This window comes from Micropterus salmoides, unplaced genomic scaffold, assembly GCF_014851395.1.
Source record: "Micropterus salmoides isolate LMB-PRFRI ecotype aquatic unplaced genomic scaffold, ASM1485139v1 Ms_hic_scaffold_12, whole genome shotgun sequence".
NCBI classification, from domain to species: domain Eukaryota; kingdom Metazoa; phylum Chordata; class Actinopteri; order Centrarchiformes; family Centrarchidae; genus Micropterus; species Micropterus salmoides.
The window spans coordinates 34326132-34343855 of NW_024040263.1; the positions used below are offsets into that span (position 1 = coordinate 34326132).

Below are 17724 nucleotides of genomic sequence, written 5' to 3' on the forward strand. Positions count from 1 at the left end.
TCTGCCACTCAGGACCAGATCCTTTTCCAGTGCTGCCCCCTCCCTCTGGGACTCTCTGCCTACCCTTTTAATCTGGCTTTAATTTATGTATTTCGATTAGTTGCATTTCTTTGTAAATCCATTTTATTTGTTTTTATGTATTTATTACCATTATTTTTCTTAATTTTTTAAATCATTACTCACGAGAACAAAGACTCAAAGTGAAGGTAACTTTCAGGACCGTTACTGAAGGAGGGAGTGGCTGACTGTTTCCTGTCTGAGCGTCTGCTGCTGTGACTTCAGCTTCACTCAGAGACTAAATGGCTTCCAGATTAGAGGAAGATCTCTGCTGTCCTGTCTGCCAGGACATCTTTAAAGATCCTGTCATCCTGTCATGTTGCCACAGCTTCTGTAAAGGCTGTCTGCAGAGCTGGTGGACAGAGAGAGGAAGTCAGGACTGTCCAGTTTGCAAGAGGAGACATTCAAAGAGCTTCATGCCTCCTAATCTGGCTTTAAAGAACCTGTGTGAGAGTTTCCTACAGGAGAGAGATCAGAGAGCTTCAGAGGCTCTCTGCAGTCTGCACTCTGAGAAACTCAAACTCTTCTGTTTGGACCATCAGCAGCCAGTGTGTCTCGTCTGCAGAGACTCAGAAAAACACATCAACCACAGATTCAGACCCGTCGATGAAGCTGCACGACAACACAAGAAGGAACTCCAGGAAACTCTGGAGCCCTTAAAGGAGAAGTTAAAGGTTTGTGAACGAGTTAAAGTGAAGTCTGATCAAACAGCAGAACACATGAAGGTCCAGGCCCGACACACAGAGAGGCAGATTAAGGAGCAGTTTAAGAAGCTTCAGCAGTTTCTAGAGGAGGAAGAGGAGGCCAGGATGGCTGCACTGAGGGAGGAAGAGGAGCAGAAGAGTCAGATGATGAAGGAGAAGATGGAGGCTCTGAGCAGAGAGATAGCAGCTCTTTCAGACACAGTCAGAGCCACAGAGGAGGAGCTGAGAGCTGAAGACGTCTCATTCCTGCTCAACTACAAGGCTGCAGTGGAAAGAGTCCAGCAGCGCCCCCTGCTGGATGATCCACAGCTGCCCTCAGGAGCTCTGATAGACCAGGCCAAACACCTGGGCAACCTGACCTTCAACATCTGGAACAAGATGAAGGACATGGTCTCCTACACTCCTCTCATTCTGGACCCAAACACTGCTCATCCAAGACTCATCCTGTCTGAAGATCTGACCAGTGTGAGACGAGGAGGAGAGAGACAGCAGCTTCCTGACAATCCAGAGAGGGTTGGTGGTTCCTACTCTGTCCTGGGCTCTGAGGGCTTTAACTCAGGGACTCACAGCTGGGATGTCGAGGTTGGAGACAGTACAGTCTGGTTACTGGGTGTGTTAGCAGAGTCTGTCCAGAGGAAGGGAGACATAGAGTCTGGATTATGGGGAATATGGTTCTATAGAGATAAATACTCAGTAGAGTCACCACCAGCTCCACCTTCTGTTCTCAGCATGCAGAAGAAGCTCCAGAGGATCAGAGTGAATCTGGACTGGAACAGAGGAAAGCTGTCGTTCTCTGATCCTGATACTAACACACACATACACACCTTCATACACACTTTCACTGACAGGATGTTTCCATTTATTGGCACTGTGGATGAACTCCCACTGAAGGTTTTACCAGCGAAGGTCTGTGTGACTGTAGATGATGCTGCTGCTGCTGCTACTGATGATGATGAAGATGAAGATGATGATGATGGTGATGACTAAATGCTGTAGTTTTCATTGTGTTGTTTCTGCTGATGTGTTTAACATGAAGTTGTCATATCTGATCTGACAGAGAACCAGTGAATTAAAGACTTCCTGAGTTTTAAGGATGTAAATAATGAGAGTTTATCAAACTGCTGTAAATGTAGTGAAAGTAAAGTCGTCTTTCAATAAAACCCTGTGGAGCAGATTTTCTCAGAAACCTGTGGTACAGCTGATGTCTCCAGAGAACACAGTTTGGTCCTAAATAATCCCACATGTTCATCATTTTCCTCCCTAAGAATCAGATTCAGTAACAGCTGCACATTTATTAGTTTATTAGATAACTGATATGTTGCAGCACTTTGGATATTTTTACAGAGCGACTGTCTGATGATCCTTTCTTTTCTTTTCCCGTCAGGACAGCTGACTTTAACAAACTGTGTCTCCGGCTCCGAGTCTGTGTGATCAATAAGTAGAATGTAGAAACAGCAGGTGTGTTCGGGGCAGCATGCGTTGCTGTGCGGCCCTCAGAGGGTAAAAACTCACCTGCTTGTTGAGACTCTTCTTTGGATCAATTCTCATTAACAACGTTGAGCTGCGATGCCATTAAAGAGGTGGTATTCTGCTTATTTTCAGGTCACGTGATCACCACGTCATCATGAGATGCAGTTTAAAGCTCCAAGAAGGCGTGGCCCCATAGCCTACTCCACTGATTCTCAAAGTGGGGACCGGGGACCCCCAGAGGTACTGGCAGGAAATAACTGGAGATTGTGTGCATGCGTTTCCACAGAAATCTAAGCCCAACCGGCCACATGGTGGCGCTGTAAATAAGCATGAAAGGTTTTTGAAAGGCCACGTCCTAAACACATTTTATGACATCTCCTTCTAGACCGTAGATCTGACTGCCATCAGACAGTTGGTTGATCAACACTGGACAGTTTATCAAAAGTTGTATAAAGCTTGTTTATCTCTCATTTAAGTTTAAATGATAAATAATAAATAGTTAAAGAGGTGGTATTCTGCTCATTTTTAGGTTCCTCATCTTATTTAGAGTCTGTACCAGAGCAGGTTTACATGGTTATATTTTTGTCCTACTGCACATTGCTGCTGCTCCTCTTTTCAGCCTGTGTTGAAGGCTTCGTTTTAGCTATGGAGTGATATATCTTGTCTCTAAATGATCTTTGTTGGGAGTTGCACATGCTCAGTTCCTAGTTAAGGACTACTAGCCAATCAGAAGCAGAGAAGGGCGGGTCAGCGAGAAGCCGGTAAACAGCTCGGGTTCAGCCGTCCGTGTTGCCGACCGGCTCGGCAACACGGACTGGAGCGAGAGTTTCAGAGCGGTGAGTTATTAATCTGTATCCATAAAGTTTTAACTGAGCTCTGTCTCTACATCACAGGAACAACTTTATGTCCACTGACTGCCTGGAGGGTAGCTAGTGTTTGGAAGGGAGAGGAGAGCTGTGTGCTGCAGCTCAGTAGGTGCTTCTCAGGTCTCTTAATTGCATCCACGTTTCCCTCACTTGTGTCTTTTCCTTGCGTCTTAGTCCCGCCCACCGAGGATGCATGGAGAGACGCAAGGAAACCAAGCAAGGAGGGAAGGTACGAGGAAATGTTTTTAGAGACATGAGACGTCCCGTCCTCCGAAGCGACGTCCATTTTGTGATCAATGCAATGTTCTGATACTAATAAAGTCTCTCAGTAGCCATTACCTGTTTAACAAACACCTGCACATGTACTGTGTCCTGCTCAGAGGCACGGGATCATTTCTACTGGCACAATGCTGATATTATATCATTTATTGATTCTGAATTCGTTATTGAATAACCCAGAATATGATGTCTTGGGATTTATTAGGCAAAGCGTGTCAGGGAAATTGTAAAGATGTCACTCGTATCTAAGTCTACTTTAGCTCAGTTTAGGCTTTCAGTTTATTTCCTCTTCAGATATCCTTTAACAGTAGCCTACTGCACAGGCCTACATTTAATTTATACAAGTCACATCACTTGTCATGGGCTCGATCACTCCACAGTAGTTTTCATTCATTCTTTCATCAGCTGATGGCTGGATGAACGGATTTATTTTCCTTTGCTTGCTTCATTAGAGACTTTAGTGCAGTTTAGTTTTGACTCATTACTTGTTTAGGCTACTATGTTTTATCTATTTGGACTAAACACAGGAATGACCAGCCTCATGTGACTGACTAGAAATGACGATAAATTATGTAAAACAGGTTTCTTGCTGACAAACTTTCCAATGTGCTTAAATGAAGAAGGTTGTGTGTTGTGCTTCTGTTGTTCAGACCTACTTAACTCAGATTTTAACTAGACGGAGAATCAAAAAAAAAAAAACCCAACAACTTCCGGTTCAAGCGAGTAAACGACAAATAAGAGACTTGAGAAGCACCCAGTGTTTTTGAGGGCGTGTCCGAGTAGCCGCTTGGCGAGCGTTATGAGGCTGGACTACAAACGAGCAGTTTTCAGTCCAGAGCAGGGTTTTCTGTGGGAGATGGGAACTCCCTTTAGGCTTTTTCCACTTTGTTACATGCACAAAAGGAATACAGTGGGTACGGAAAGTATTCAGACCCCTTTAAATTTTTCACTCTTTGTTTCATTGCAGCCATTTTCCAAAAATCAAAAAAGTTCATTTTATATCTCAGTAATGTACACTCAGCACCCCATCTTGACAGAAAAAAACAGAAGTGTAGAAATTTTTGCAAATGTATTAAAAAAGACAAACTGAAATATCACATGGTCATAAGTATTCAGACCCTTTGCTTAGTATTTAGTAGAAGCACCCTTTTGATCTAATACAGCCATGAGTCGTTTTGGGAAAGATGCAACAAGTTTTTCACATCTGGATTTGGGATCCTCTGCCATTCCTCCTTGCAGATCCTCTCCAGTTCTGTCAGGTTGGATGGTAAACGTTGGTGGACAGCCATTTTCAGGTCTCTCCAGAGATGCTCAATTGGGTTTAAGTCAGGGCTCTGGCTGGGCCATTCAAGAACAGCCACGGAGTTGTTGTGAAGCCACTCCTTCGTTATTTTAGCGGTGTGCTTAGGGTCATTGTCTTGTTGGAAGGTAAACCTTCGGCCCAGTCTGAGGTCCAGAGCACTCTGGAAAAGGTTTTCGTCCAGGATATCCCTGTACTTGGCCGCATTCATCTTTCCCTCGATTGCAACCAGTCGTCCTGTCCCTGCAGCTGAAAAACACCCCCACAGCATGATGCTGCCACCACCATGCTTCACTGTTGAGACTGTATTGGACAGGTGATGAGCAGTGCCTGGTGTTCTCCACACATACCGCTTAGAATTAAGGCCAAAAAGTTCTATCTTGGTCTCATCAGACCAGAGGATCTTATTTATCACCATCTTGGAGTCCTTCAGATGTTTTTTAGCAAACTCCATGCAGGCTTTCATGTGTCTTGCACTGAGGAGAGGCTTCCGTCGGGCCACTCTGCCATAAAGCCCCGACTGGTGGATTGCTGCAGTGATGGTTGACTTACTACAACTTTCTCCCATCTCCCGACTGCATCTCTGGAGCTCAGCCACAGTGACCTTTGGGTTCTTCTTTACCTCTCTCACCAAGGCTCTTCTCCCCCGATAGCTCAGTTTGGCCGGACGGCCAGCTCTAGGAAGGGTTCTGGTCGTCCCAAACGTCTTCCATTTGAGGATTATGGAGGCCACTGTGCTCTTAGGAACCTTACGTGCAGCAGAAATTTTTTTGTAACCTTGGCCAGATCTGTGCCTTGCCACAATTCTGTCTCTGAGCTCTTCAGGCAGTTCCTTTGACCTCATGATTCTCATTTGCTCTGACATGCACTGTGAGCTGTAAGGTCTTATATAGACAGGTGTGTGGCTTTCCTAATCAAGTCCAATCAGTATAATCAAACACAGCTGGACTCAAATGAAGGTGTAGAACCATCTCAAGGATGATCAGAAGAAATAGACAGCACCTGAGTTAAATATGAGTGTCACGGCAAAGGGTCTGAATACTTATGACCATGTGATATTTCAGTTTTTCTTTTTTAATACATTTGCAAAAATTTCTACATTTCTGTTTTTTTCTGTCAAGATGGGGTGCTGAGTGTACATTACTGAGAAATAAAATGAACTTTTTTGATTTTTGGAAAATGGCTGCAATGAAACAAAGAGTGAAAAATTTAAAGGGGTCTGAATACTTTCCGTACCCACTGTATATAACTCAACAAAAGGAGAGGGGAAAAGCCAAAAAGCAGAATACCACCTCTTTAGAAATCACACAAGTGCCTGAAACATCCCCTGAAAGTTTCATCCAAAGCGATCTCTAGGGGGCGCTATGAATAAGGCGCAGCATGACTCAGATCAGACTATAAATCAGAAGCAGGTTGTTTAATCGTCACAAAAGTCACAAGATGTGTTTCGTAACAAATTATTTTGAAAAAGTTTGAACTTGCAAATGGTCGCTTGCAGCTTTATTTCCATTTTTTTTTTTATTTAATGTGTCTTTTCCTCTCTGTTGTATGTGGAGCTGCTGTAACAGTGAGAGTTTCACCAGTGTGAGTCCATCTCATCTGAAAACTGCCTCCCAGACATCTCAAACTAAAATAAAAAAAAGACAACAATGCCGCTCTGTGTTGTAGGAGTTTGGTTTAATATTGTACTGAAAAATAAATTAACGAAAATAACTTTGAAATGCAACAAAAAGACCAAGAAAAGAAAAACATTATAAACATTCTTCGCCAGCAGAGCAGGAGGGGGAATCGCAGTGCTCATGTAAGATTAAATTTACAAATATATATATAAAAAAAAGGAATTTATTAGACATATCCACAAATCACGAAAGCATTCCTTCACATCCAGTGAGCTGAATCTGGTCTAACCGCCCCGAACCGTTTGTTCTCCCAGCTACAAAAAGGTCTAGAAAAATGTATATTTATATATGTATAGAGTTGGTTCACATGCCCGGTGTGTGGAGGAGGCTGTAAAAAACTAAACTGTACAAAAACAAAAAGCACACGGTGGTGGTGAAGATGTGGTGTGGATGGAATGACAATTAAAATAAATAGGAAACGTGATGGAATGAACCCTTCAGTCATCAGAAGTTTGGCTTTAAAACAGAAACACCGTCTTCGTCTTACGTGGAGGATTTTTAGTGTTTCACTAAACGGCTTGTGGTGCTTTTTAAAAAACAGGGAGGAGGATTGTTCCTTCAGGAGGGGGAGGAGGTGACAGAAACACTCAGATAAATAACAGATTTAAATACTATCTACAGGTCTCAGCTGGACTAAACATTGAAAGCTTCTCTTGGCAGTCAGATCAAGAGGACTGAAGATCATCACCGTCCCAAAATAATAATCCCCGGATTAAATTAAAGACTCGAGGAGCATTTAACTTTAAAAATCAAGCCTCACGTTTGTGCGTTCAGTACAGAGCTGGTTCCTCGTCGCCCCCCCGGGGTTCCAGCTCTGGACTTTAAACGAGGTCGGTCTGAAGAAGAGGGGCAATACTGAAAGTCATGATCACATCATTACGGATAATAAAGATAAAAATTAAATTATTAAGTGGTCTAAAAATCACAGACTACAGACGCTCTTAGCTTCGACTGGTTTGGAGGAAATTCAGTTTATTTTACTTTCAGCTCTATTTCCGCCCCCCCGAGTCGAGACAAACGCATGGACGCCTCGTTAGGAGCGGCAACACGGAGATAACAACTTTTAAAAAACACGTGATTCCTGTCTTTTTATTTGTTACTGACTGATTGCAGCTCAGGTTATCTCTGCTGGATCAGCGTCATCAGGAACCGTCTCGTTTCTTTACATCCCTGATGTTTGTTTATTGTGTTTTATTTAAAAACTCCTGTTTTTAAAATAATAAAAACAACATTGTTAACTGCTCATGAAAACCAAGTAATGCTAAGCTAACAACTCTGATTTGGTCACACAGACGTCTCTTTGGAGGAGGGGAAGTAAACGTTCATTTTAGCGTGATATCCAGCAGCAGGGAGTTTTTATGATCTCACACGTTTACTTTTTGCACAGAATAAAAAAAAAATAATAATAATCTTGGTCAGACATTTCCACAGACTCGCTGTGGTAAATATTCTAAAAATCTTTAAACACAGACGTGTTCCAGAAGGAATCTAAATGCCCGTGCGTTTGTTTTTCAGATTTGTGCCTCCGGCAGGCTTGAAGCTAAGCTAACCCGTTCGCAGGCCGTCCATGCGTTTGTGATTCTGGGTAACCGTGAAAAGTCCCTGAAACCGTTCGCTCCCAACGGCGTCGTGCCCGTTTGTCAGTCCGCTCGGTCTGAGCGCCTCAGTCAGGTAAAGCTGTAAACTTTGGTTGTGACTCCGCCTCCTCCTCCTCCTCGTGACGGAGTCGACGGGAGGAGGAGGAGAGCCGTGAGGAGGGTCTGTGGTCATGCTCTTCATTCATACATTCACATAAAACGGGAATCAATAATGTCGAGTCGTCGCCGTCAGCCGGCAGGTGAACGCACACCTGTGACGACACTCGAGTGATAGACTAATGGCCCCGCCCACCAATAAATACCGTAACCCCGCCCGCTGACAACTAATAAAAATACATCACTGCTTCATCCGGGTCTACAGCCGGCACGGCGAGGTAACCTTCTACAGTCAGAACAGAAAGTGATTTACACCATCAAACCGTCCTAAAAACGCCGTTTCCAAACGCCGCAGAGGGAGGAGGTGGTGGTGGGAGGAGGAGGAGGGGGGAGGGGGGGGGGGGTAAGAGTGACGTGCCGCTAGTTTTTCTTCTTCACGTTGTTGTTTGAGGCGAGCCGGGGCCGCGGCGCCGGGATCAGGCTTCCCAACGGGATTCGACTCCGAGCCACTTCGAAGAGTTTGGAGAAGATCTGGTGGAGGAAGAAGAGGCGGTCAGGTGGAGGAGTGAGAGGAGACGATGACATTTTCATTAGGGATGCACTGACGGGACTTGACTACTGAACCGATACGAGTGCAAGGAGGGACTGAGAAAAGGTCAGGCCGTCACAGGTGTCTGACAGATTTACAGTTTCGGATCGGTGCATCCATAATTTTCATACCAGGTGGAAACGATCCAGTTAACTGATCCAGAGTCTGAGGTTTTATATACGGACACATCCGCAACAAACAGGTAATTAGCTGAATTTGTCCTCACCTTCCGTGGAGTCCTCTGGAAGCATTAAGAGAGAGAATAAAGAGGATGAAAGAGAGCAGAACAGCTGAATTCAATGTGACGCTCTGTCGACACGTTTCAGTTTGACGGCCGTCCTCAGTGAGGAAGACCCCGTCGTTAACGAGCCTCATTAAAACCTGTCAGTTTCGCCTTCGTCCACTTGTGTCACGTTTATAATTACTTCTAAAAATGATCGAGCCTATCGTACGTTCAGCCGTAATAAACCTAATGACTCGGTGGGTCCTGATGGTGTCATGTAAGAGTTGTGATCTCGCCGTTTAACCGCGAGCATCTTTCGCACCACACAGGAAGCTGAATCTCTCTAAAAACACTTCAGCAGATTAACAGAGCGTTTCATCGTCGAAACAAACTCTACGTCACCTGCGACTGCGAGAGAAAACCTTCACTCTCACCTGTTCCCAGAGGGTTTCGGCCACCTGGTCGATGACTCCTCCGACCTCGCGGAACTCCCCGGAGTATTTGGCGTAAGCCCAGATGCAGAGCGCCGTCAGAGCCACGCCCATCACCAGGTTACACAGCGTGGCCACGGAGTTGATGCCCACGAAGCCCGTGACCAGCGACACCACGTACATGACGAACATGACCGCGAACAGCGTGGCGGGCGTCCGCGCGGCGTAGAAGATGTTCTTGCCGTCGTTGTGCTTGCCGAAGTTGGCGTAGGCCTCGTCGAGCTCCGCCTCCAGCTGCTCCTGGTAGCGCCGGCAGAAATCCTCGCCGCCCATCTTCTTGACGGAGCGGAACTGCTTCACCGACGCCTGCCGCAGCTCTGCGTGGCGCCGCTCCAGCTCCGTCGGGGAAATGTAGGGTTTGTCGCCGCCGCAGACCTGACACGGAACACAGGAGATGTTATAACGGGCTGCGGCGCCGACGTCCAATTAGAGCCGGCCGAACAGGAAGTGATGCGTTACCTGCTCCATGCTTTTGTTGTACAAGTCTTTGGCTCCTGCTACAGCTGCAAGGTTGTTGGCTTCAGCTGTTGCCTAGGTAACAGATGACAAAAACACAAATTCAACATGCACGTGACTCTAAACAGTTTGAGGACCTAAATATCACGAAGCGTCCAGCGGGCGGCGCCGTTTAACCTGCAGCATGGACTTGGGGTGAGGAAGCTCTTCTCCCTGGTAGATCTTCATGTAAGCCTGAAATCACAGACAGAACAGGAACAATCAGGAGGACCAAGCCAAACTCTAAACATCTGCTGCTGGTTCAACCAGTTTAGTCCGGCTCGGAGTGAACGCCAGACTCGCGCCTCGTTCCGGACCCGTCGGCACTGGGAAATTTCCAGGTGCGTGACGCTAAATATAAACAACAAACATGGCGGACCGTGACAAACTTGTGTTTCTATGGCAGGTTTCTGCACTTGGTGTTTTTATTAAAAACAAGTGATAAATCTACAGCGTGCGCTTCCAGGGGAGCTGCCGCGACGTCATTCAGCTGCTGCTCTTGAACTCGGGGTACAGATTTTCTCTGCGAGTTCACGAGTAGGAAATCTGACTTCAGGTTTGCGTTCCGTGCTACTTTTTCCACGTTGGAGGTCGGAAATTTCCCAGTTCCGAGTTGCCTGGAACGCAGCGTTAAACTCTGGTCTGCCGATGACCCCGGTTGATGTTTATTGATTGTTTCTGGTGTGACCGCCATGTGAACCAGTGACAGGAAGCTCCCAGTGTATGTGTGTAATTTAATAGTACTTATTTACCATTTCTGTACTATTTAATAAATTGTCATTTACAATATTTCAGATTTATCAGAATACGTTTTAGGTTTGTCAGTTTGGTAAATACAATAAACACATTAAAGGCACAGTAACAGTCGAGAACACACATAATATAAAAATGACCAAGTTACAAAAAAATACTATAGAAACATTATAAAACAATATGCTAATTATTATAATATTAATATTGATGGAAGGTCGACACATCTTGATATAAATCCTCAGGAGATCTTTGCCATGTTGAACTTCCAGTCACCAGTTTGAGAGCGATAACACCAGATTTAACACCTGCAGCCCGTTCACACCTGAGACCTTGTAACACTAACGAGTCACATGACACCGGGGAGGGAAAATGGCTAATTGGGCCCAATTTGAACATTTTCACTTAGGGGTGTCCTCACTGTTGTTGTCGGCGGTTTAGACATTAACGGCTGTACACTCACTACTTTACACTGGAGCAAAGGGTCATTTCTTCAGTGTTGAGACATGAAAAGATTTTATCAAATATTTAGAAAAATTACTCCTTACTCACTCACTTTTGTGAGATACTGTATATATTCATTCACTCATGGAGACACATAAGCTGCCTTTACAGCCATTTGTGCACTTCACAGGTCCATGTCGTGATCTGTGATCAGACCGTCTGATGCAGACTTACTGCATTATTAAATAATGATTTAGTACTCCTAAACAAAAAATACTATTAACTTCTGTCTGATCAGGACTTTTAAAGCTCCAGGAAACGACGGCGTCAGATCTTTGAGGGGGACGAGTTGAGAAACGATGGATCCAGAACATGAATGTTTCCTGCTTCCTCCGACGCAGTGAGAGAGTGAAAGATGAAGCGACGCAGACACACTCAGGTATGAACTCACCTTGAAGTAGTGCAGCAGGTCTCTGCAGGTGATTTTGACTCCGCCGATCTCTTTTTCCACCAGGTTCTCTGGGGAGAGCAGCGTCGGGACGAGGTTCACCAGCTCCTTCTTAAAATCCTCATCGATATCTGAGACACAAACGCACATCGTTAAATTTGATTATTAAAGTTAAAGTCTCGCCGTGGCTGGGCGGCTCGTTGCTGCGGCTAACGTTAGCGTTCTACCTCGGAGCCGGCCGTCGAAGTGAGGGTTGGTGGCCACCTTGAGGCCGGGGTGAGGCAGCAGGAAGCAGCCGATGTTGGAGAAGCAGGAGTGGATGTGTTTCCTGACGTTCTGCAGCTCCTCGTGTTGGTTCTGCTTCACCTGAACACACAGACGCCATCAACTGAAATACTTGTGGCACCAAATTTACTTTATAATAAAGTCTGTAAAACAAAACAACAGTACATATTACAGTAGTAATACTTTCCACTTGGGGCCGGGAAAAAAAATAATAAAGATAATTATCGCAATATAATTTTCCTCAATAACAAAAATAACCAATGTTCAATATATCGTCAAATGTTTGATTTAATTCATTTGAATTTCTAACAAATTAGCACTTAATTTTCTATTGAGATGTTTATCATGTTGAGGAAAAGGGAGTGAAAACATGTTATAATATTTCTCCCTCAGACGTGTGAAGTGTTTGTTTGTCCCATTCTGACCATAAAGAAAAGTTTAACCATCTGGTTTCTTCAATTTTCACTCAGGAGCAAAAATCAGCCTTTAAACTTGAAAGAAATCATGATTTGAACTTTATCGATTATCTTTCTTATTGTGAAAACATTTTTGCCCGTTTGGCCCGGCCTTACTGACGCCGCCCTGCAGAGGCTCACTGCTCACCTGCAGCCGTTTCTCCAGGAAGCTCCGCCCTCCCTCCAGACCGTACGGGTGCTCGTAGGGGTAACTCCAGTCTCTGATCAGGAACATCAGAGTCTGAACGGAGGGACACAGTCAGGTCATTGATCCATGATGGATTCTAACAAAAACACTTTATGCAGAGGATGTTTCAGCTTTAGATTTGTTTACATTACAAAGCAGAAGAGGAGGAGCGTGAAGGAACACGAGCTTCTGCCGATTCAGTGCCTTAAAACTAAAAGAATCCAGTCTGGTTTGGTCATCTGGTAAATGAAACTCTGAACGCGTTCTGCAGATCTCACCTGAAAGGGTTTCTCGTAGACCTCCTCCATGGCCAGCCGCCCGTACTCCGTGAACAGCTGAGGACAGGAAACAGCCAGCAGATTAAAATCTAACCCTGCAGTCATGAAGCTCAGAAACTACTGTCTGCATATCTGATTAGTCCTGACCTGCAGGTGCTGGAGGTCGTCCTCCTGGACGTTCTGGGACAGGTTGTACACCTGAAACACACAACAAGAAGACACCTGAGCCCGTTAGTCAGCTGGGCAACCTCTTGTGGGCCCTTACATCCAGGGGGCCGTGAGGGAAACAGACCGGCTGCTCTCGCACCTGGAGCTCCGTTCATCTGGTCCAGACCAGGGGAAAAGCTTTTAGCGAGCGCCAAAGGGAAATCACCAGCGCCAAAATGATCAGAATGGATCATTTGATGCGTTTTAAAACCATTTATCAAATAATTGTTGAGCGAGCAGATCGTGAACTTTAACACGACGCCTCCACTTCCAGCAGTCGCCTCTCCTCTCATTGTTTTTTCACACAGGCGCTGGATTAATAAACCAGCTGCTGCGTTGATTTGACTGCGCCTGAACGCTCCGCTACGAAGCTAGCGCTACTGGGAGCGATGACTTCCTGTTATTTCTCACAATATAAAAGCAGTTTGTGCTTAACGTGTGCGACCTCCTGCGCCCCCGCTCCCCCTCTAATAGACTATGGGTTGTGTTGCCAGGGGAACCGGCGCACTTCCCTCTGCTGGATGAAGCCTGAGCTCCTGATATTATACATAATCCACGTGTTCCTGCAGCTGGAGGCTCTCCGCAGCAACTTTCTAAATCCTTCCATCTCACAAAGAAAATAAAGGTCAGGTGGAAACAGCTGCAGAGAGGCTGAACAAAAATTACCCGAAACCTTTAAACCGTGAATGATTCGTTAATATACAGCTCGCAGAGTTAACTAATAACAGTTCACGTCTGCTGCGTACCGTTGATTGTACCGACAACTATCAGCGAATTAATTTTAAACTGAAGAAAGCGGAGGACTCTCAGGAAAGTCCCAGCTGCTAGTGAGTTACAAACTGCCTCTTGTTTTTCTAACTCAAAACCCACCTGTCGATGTTCAAGCTCATCTTAATTACATTAAATCAGGCACCGCCGTCGCCCAGGTGTATCTGCTGCAGGTTTATCAAGTGTAACACACAAAGCTGCACTAATAGGACTCATTAAATATCAAATTCAGTATTTGAAACTAAATAATGAGAGAAGGAACCACACAGATTTGTACAGAAATTATTCGAGGTCATTACTAAGGAGTCGCTGTCGCACATGTTTAATGGACTTAATGACCTGAGGCGGCGCGAGCAGAGCGTTTTAACAGCTAAAAATGCAACGCGCTGAGGTGACATAACGTTGCTTTTACACAGATGAGATGGATTTAGAGTTATTAATAGTTCAGCTTCTCACATATCTGCTTCTATGTGAGTCCACTTGGAGACGCCCTCCCTCTTAAAGAGGTCTCTGTGCGGTTGTTTAGCCTGCAGCAGACCTGGTCTGACCCCCCCTCAGCTACAGCCCTCTACAGGTTGATGACCTTGACCCATGACGCTTTGTGGACTGCTGACCTGGACTGAGCTGGTCATGGTGCTCAGGGCGAACAGCGTGGCACAGTCTTTGATGGTCGACTGGCTGTCAAACGCCCCCTGTGTGTCCATTAGAAGAACTGCAACCTGCAACGACAGCAGCAGCACATTCATGTCACGACAGCGCCATCGCGTGTTAGTGTGGTACTTCGCTGCCTGGGCAGAAACCCGGCATGTGAACTGACCTTGCGGCCGGGTTTCTCCACCACGAACACCTCGCTCCAGGCCAGGATGCCCGTGGTCTCACGCTCGCAGCCGCCCCGCCAGTTGAAGCCGGTGAGAGGCTCCTCCTCGCTGCCGACCCACGAACCAGACGCCTGGACAGAGACCGGGGAGGGGAGGGGGGAGAGGATATCACACTGTTCAACTCTGAAGCAGAATTAAGTTTACTTCACGTAACGAACAGCATTTACTGTAGAAACAGGAAGCTGTGGGGGCCACAAACAGGAAGGACCAAAAGGAGAACGACCTCAGTGGTTTTAAAAGGTTGGTGTTTTTAAATACAGGATCAGGGTTTTTAGATTTGGTCCCGCCTCCAGCTCTCGACACACAGACGGCGTCTTCATGGTAAAGCATTGAACTTTGTCAGAGTTTGTCCTCCATTAACGCTATGAAAGCCTGGACGGCCTTAAATTCAACCAGAGTAAAACTGAGGTCATGATTTTTAGACCCAGCGGCGCCTCTGATGTCTCTCAAACAGACCTGGGCGCCTCCTGCGCTGTAGACTCTGATATTCGTCACCCTCGACTTCTTCTTCCTGTCGTTGACACACAGACTGTGTAGTCAGATAAAACATGAGGTCCTTCACGCAGGCCGATCCCATCCTCCAAACTCTGACCTGTGCATGAGGTGTGTGTGAAAAGCAAACCCTCGCCGTGACCCGATCCGTGTGGGCGGGGCTTATTCTATGCATAAAGATGGCCTTTATGTGTGGAATAAGCAGCAGTGAGCTCTGAGGAGGCCCAGCCACAGAGCTGCCATTGTGCCGGCCTGAAATCCTCTTTACAGCGCGATGCAAGCCTCCAGAATGTTCCTCAGTGCTTACCGTAGATTAGCACGGCCAAAAGGTCAGTCGCCGTTTCAACAACTGCTGCAGGAAAAAATGTCCAGCTTCCCAAAAGACATTTTCATGGTTTCACGTGTGTGTACAGTTCCTCAAACTCTGGCTGTCTGGACCGAACCTTCAGCTGCGTTTCCACCACAGGAACTTCACCCTGAAACTCCGCAGTGACCAGGGTCTAAATTAAGTTCTGGGCACTTTGTTTTACCCCTACAAAAAAATGTCCCTGCTCTGAGGGGGTAGTACTTTCCCAAAGTACAGGAACCTGCTTGATCGGTCAAGTAGAAGCTAAAACATTAAAGACACTGAATAAAGCAGCTTCACCCTAAAAGACTTGTGTGTCTCTCATTATATTCCATCAAATCTGACGTTACTAAATACTGAAACCTGGCCGTCACTCTGCAGGGCGTACATCAGAGTCAGAACACACGTCAGCATGGCGTGCTCTGAGTTTCTCCGTGGACAGCGTACCTGTTTGTACATGAAGCGCAGCATGAAGTCCAGCAGGAACGACTTGCCCTTCCGGAAAGCCCCGGCCACGGAGACGACGACCACGTGGAGGTCCCGCACCTCCTCCTGCAGCAGCAGCCGCTCCAGCGCCTCCTCCTGCAGCGAGAACGAGTGCTCCTCCTCGTCCGCCACCACGATCTGCACAGGCCTGGCCACGCCCACTTCCTCCTCCAGCAGGTCGTCTTCCTCCTCCTCCTGGCGCCTCATCGGGGACGTGTCAGATTTCAACCCGTGGCCACCTGAGAGGGAAAGTCGTGGGTAAGAGTTTGACAAGACGGAGAGTGAAACTCACGCCAGGACATCTGTTCGTTATCTGGCTTCTCTAACAATTTATCATCATTATTCCTGATCCACTTCGCACATCTGACCGATTCATTTAACGCACTCCAAACGTTGCTCTAAATTAAAACTCAGGAAGCAAAAAATCCATTCATGTTATAAAACGAAGCACAAACATGGTGAAAGACTGAAATGTGACCTCATCACCTGCCCACATATCAGAAGGTGGTTTCAAGCGTTTAGCCTACATGTTAACATGTCGTTAATTTGTCATTTTGTGCTTCAACTACACACGGCTCTCTGTGAGCCCGTTCCACTCTCTGCAGGCTAACGGTACATATCCACATGGAGTATTTCAGAATAAGAGCGTTTTGCCTGCCTGATTTTGCGGACTTGTTCAGTTGTCCTTGATTTTTGTGTTTCTACTATGGTTAAGTAGCTACGTAGTTAAAGTGTTTCTGTTTGTTTTAACTGTGTTTAGTGTTGCTGTACGATCGGGAATCTGCAAAAGGTGTTTTATTTTGAAAACTGACCGGATTCTCTATGCCGTTCTGTGTCCGACTTCCTGCCTGGTTCATCTGCTCTATGCTGCTTCACACGGCTTCAGCCAAAAATAGCCCGGCGTTAACAACTGAACTTATGCAAAACTTCAATAATAAGAAAAATTTTTAAATAATCTGGCAGAACAATCGCAATTAGATTTTCCCCCCAAATCGTTCAGCCCTGGTGGATTAGTGATGAGATTTCTGCCTGCTGACCAGTCCCAAACTGTGCCTGTCAGACGGTCTGAAGGGGCAGCAGAGCGGTGACGCAGACATGTGGGACAGATTCTGAATGTGCAGAAAGTTTTGAACCCGAGTGAAAAACTTGGTGAAACATAGGAGCTAAAAAAGGAGTTAATTTAGCCCAACAGATAACATCTACAGTTCGCCTTCCCGCCCGTTTCTTGGAATGGAGCAAAAATGAGGAGTTATTCATTTCATCAGCATTTTAATGGTGTGTTTATTATGTCACTAACAACTATAGATGATATCATTTTGGGACGGCGCTCTGGATCAAACTCCCAGAAGTGACAGCGTGTCCTGACCTCCTGCAGTTAGTGAAGCTTCACAAAGGGAATTGCTGCCATTACAGGACGGCGGGGTCGACTGGAGGTTTACAGTAAACGGACCGAGCCGTGGGTCAGCGCGGTTTTGATCTGTGAAGCTCCTTGTATGGCGGCGTTTCCACTCCTCTGACCTGCAGCTCTGGTACCAAAACATATTGGACTCCGAGTGCTTTAGCGTCCGTCCGACAGGTCAGAGCGAGGGGCTTCTGCTCACCGCTCTGGAATTTAGTGAAATGCAGATCATAAGCGAGCAGCCTGAGGACTCGTGGGGAAGACGCGCCTTCATTCAGGGCAGAGTGGAGCTCGTCGAGGCCACGTGAGAGCGTCGCAGGCAGTAACGCAACACCACGGCATCCCCGGGAAGGCAGACATAACGTCCAGGTCCCCAGAGGCCTTTTAGACGATGATGTGGGCTTTAACTGAGGCCGTTAAGACGACCAGTGATCCGGTTAATTCAGTGTTCTCT

The 17724-nt window shown here is 46.2% G+C and overlaps 2 protein-coding genes across 3 annotated transcripts; one reads left to right on the forward strand and one right to left on the reverse strand.

Annotated features, from left to right (window-relative positions):
- The first annotated feature begins 188 nt into the window (after positions 1-188).
- Positions 189-8038, forward strand: LOC119899933 (nuclear factor 7, brain-like). Its single transcript, XM_038714757.1, has 2 exons — positions 189-1688; positions 7871-8038. The coding sequence occupies exons 1-2, from the start codon at positions 300-302 to the stop codon at positions 8036-8038; spliced, it is 1557 nt and encodes a 518-aa protein (XP_038570685.1). The 5' UTR covers positions 189-299.
- A 250-nt stretch (positions 8039-8288) lies between these two features.
- Positions 8289-16399, reverse strand: LOC119899956 (atlastin-2-like). Of its 2 annotated transcripts, none has more exons than XM_038714786.1 (12): positions 15833-16397; positions 14487-14618; positions 14284-14388; positions 12842-12892; positions 12695-12751; positions 12378-12470; positions 11717-11855; positions 11493-11620; positions 9986-10042; positions 9812-9883; positions 9296-9727; positions 8289-8580 (listed from the first exon to the last, which is right to left on the reverse strand). In XM_038714786.1, the coding sequence occupies exons 1-12, from the start codon at positions 16076-16078 to the stop codon at positions 8470-8472; spliced, it is 1623 nt and encodes a 540-aa protein (XP_038570714.1). In that variant the 5' UTR covers positions 16079-16397; the 3' UTR covers positions 8289-8469. The 2 variants fall into 2 exon arrangements, with proteins under 2 accessions (XP_038570714.1, XP_038570713.1); XM_038714785.1 differs by lacking the exon at positions 8289-8580 and adding an exon at positions 8587-8879 and having other exon boundaries at positions 15833-16399.
- Between the last annotated feature and the right edge of the window lie 1325 nt (positions 16400-17724).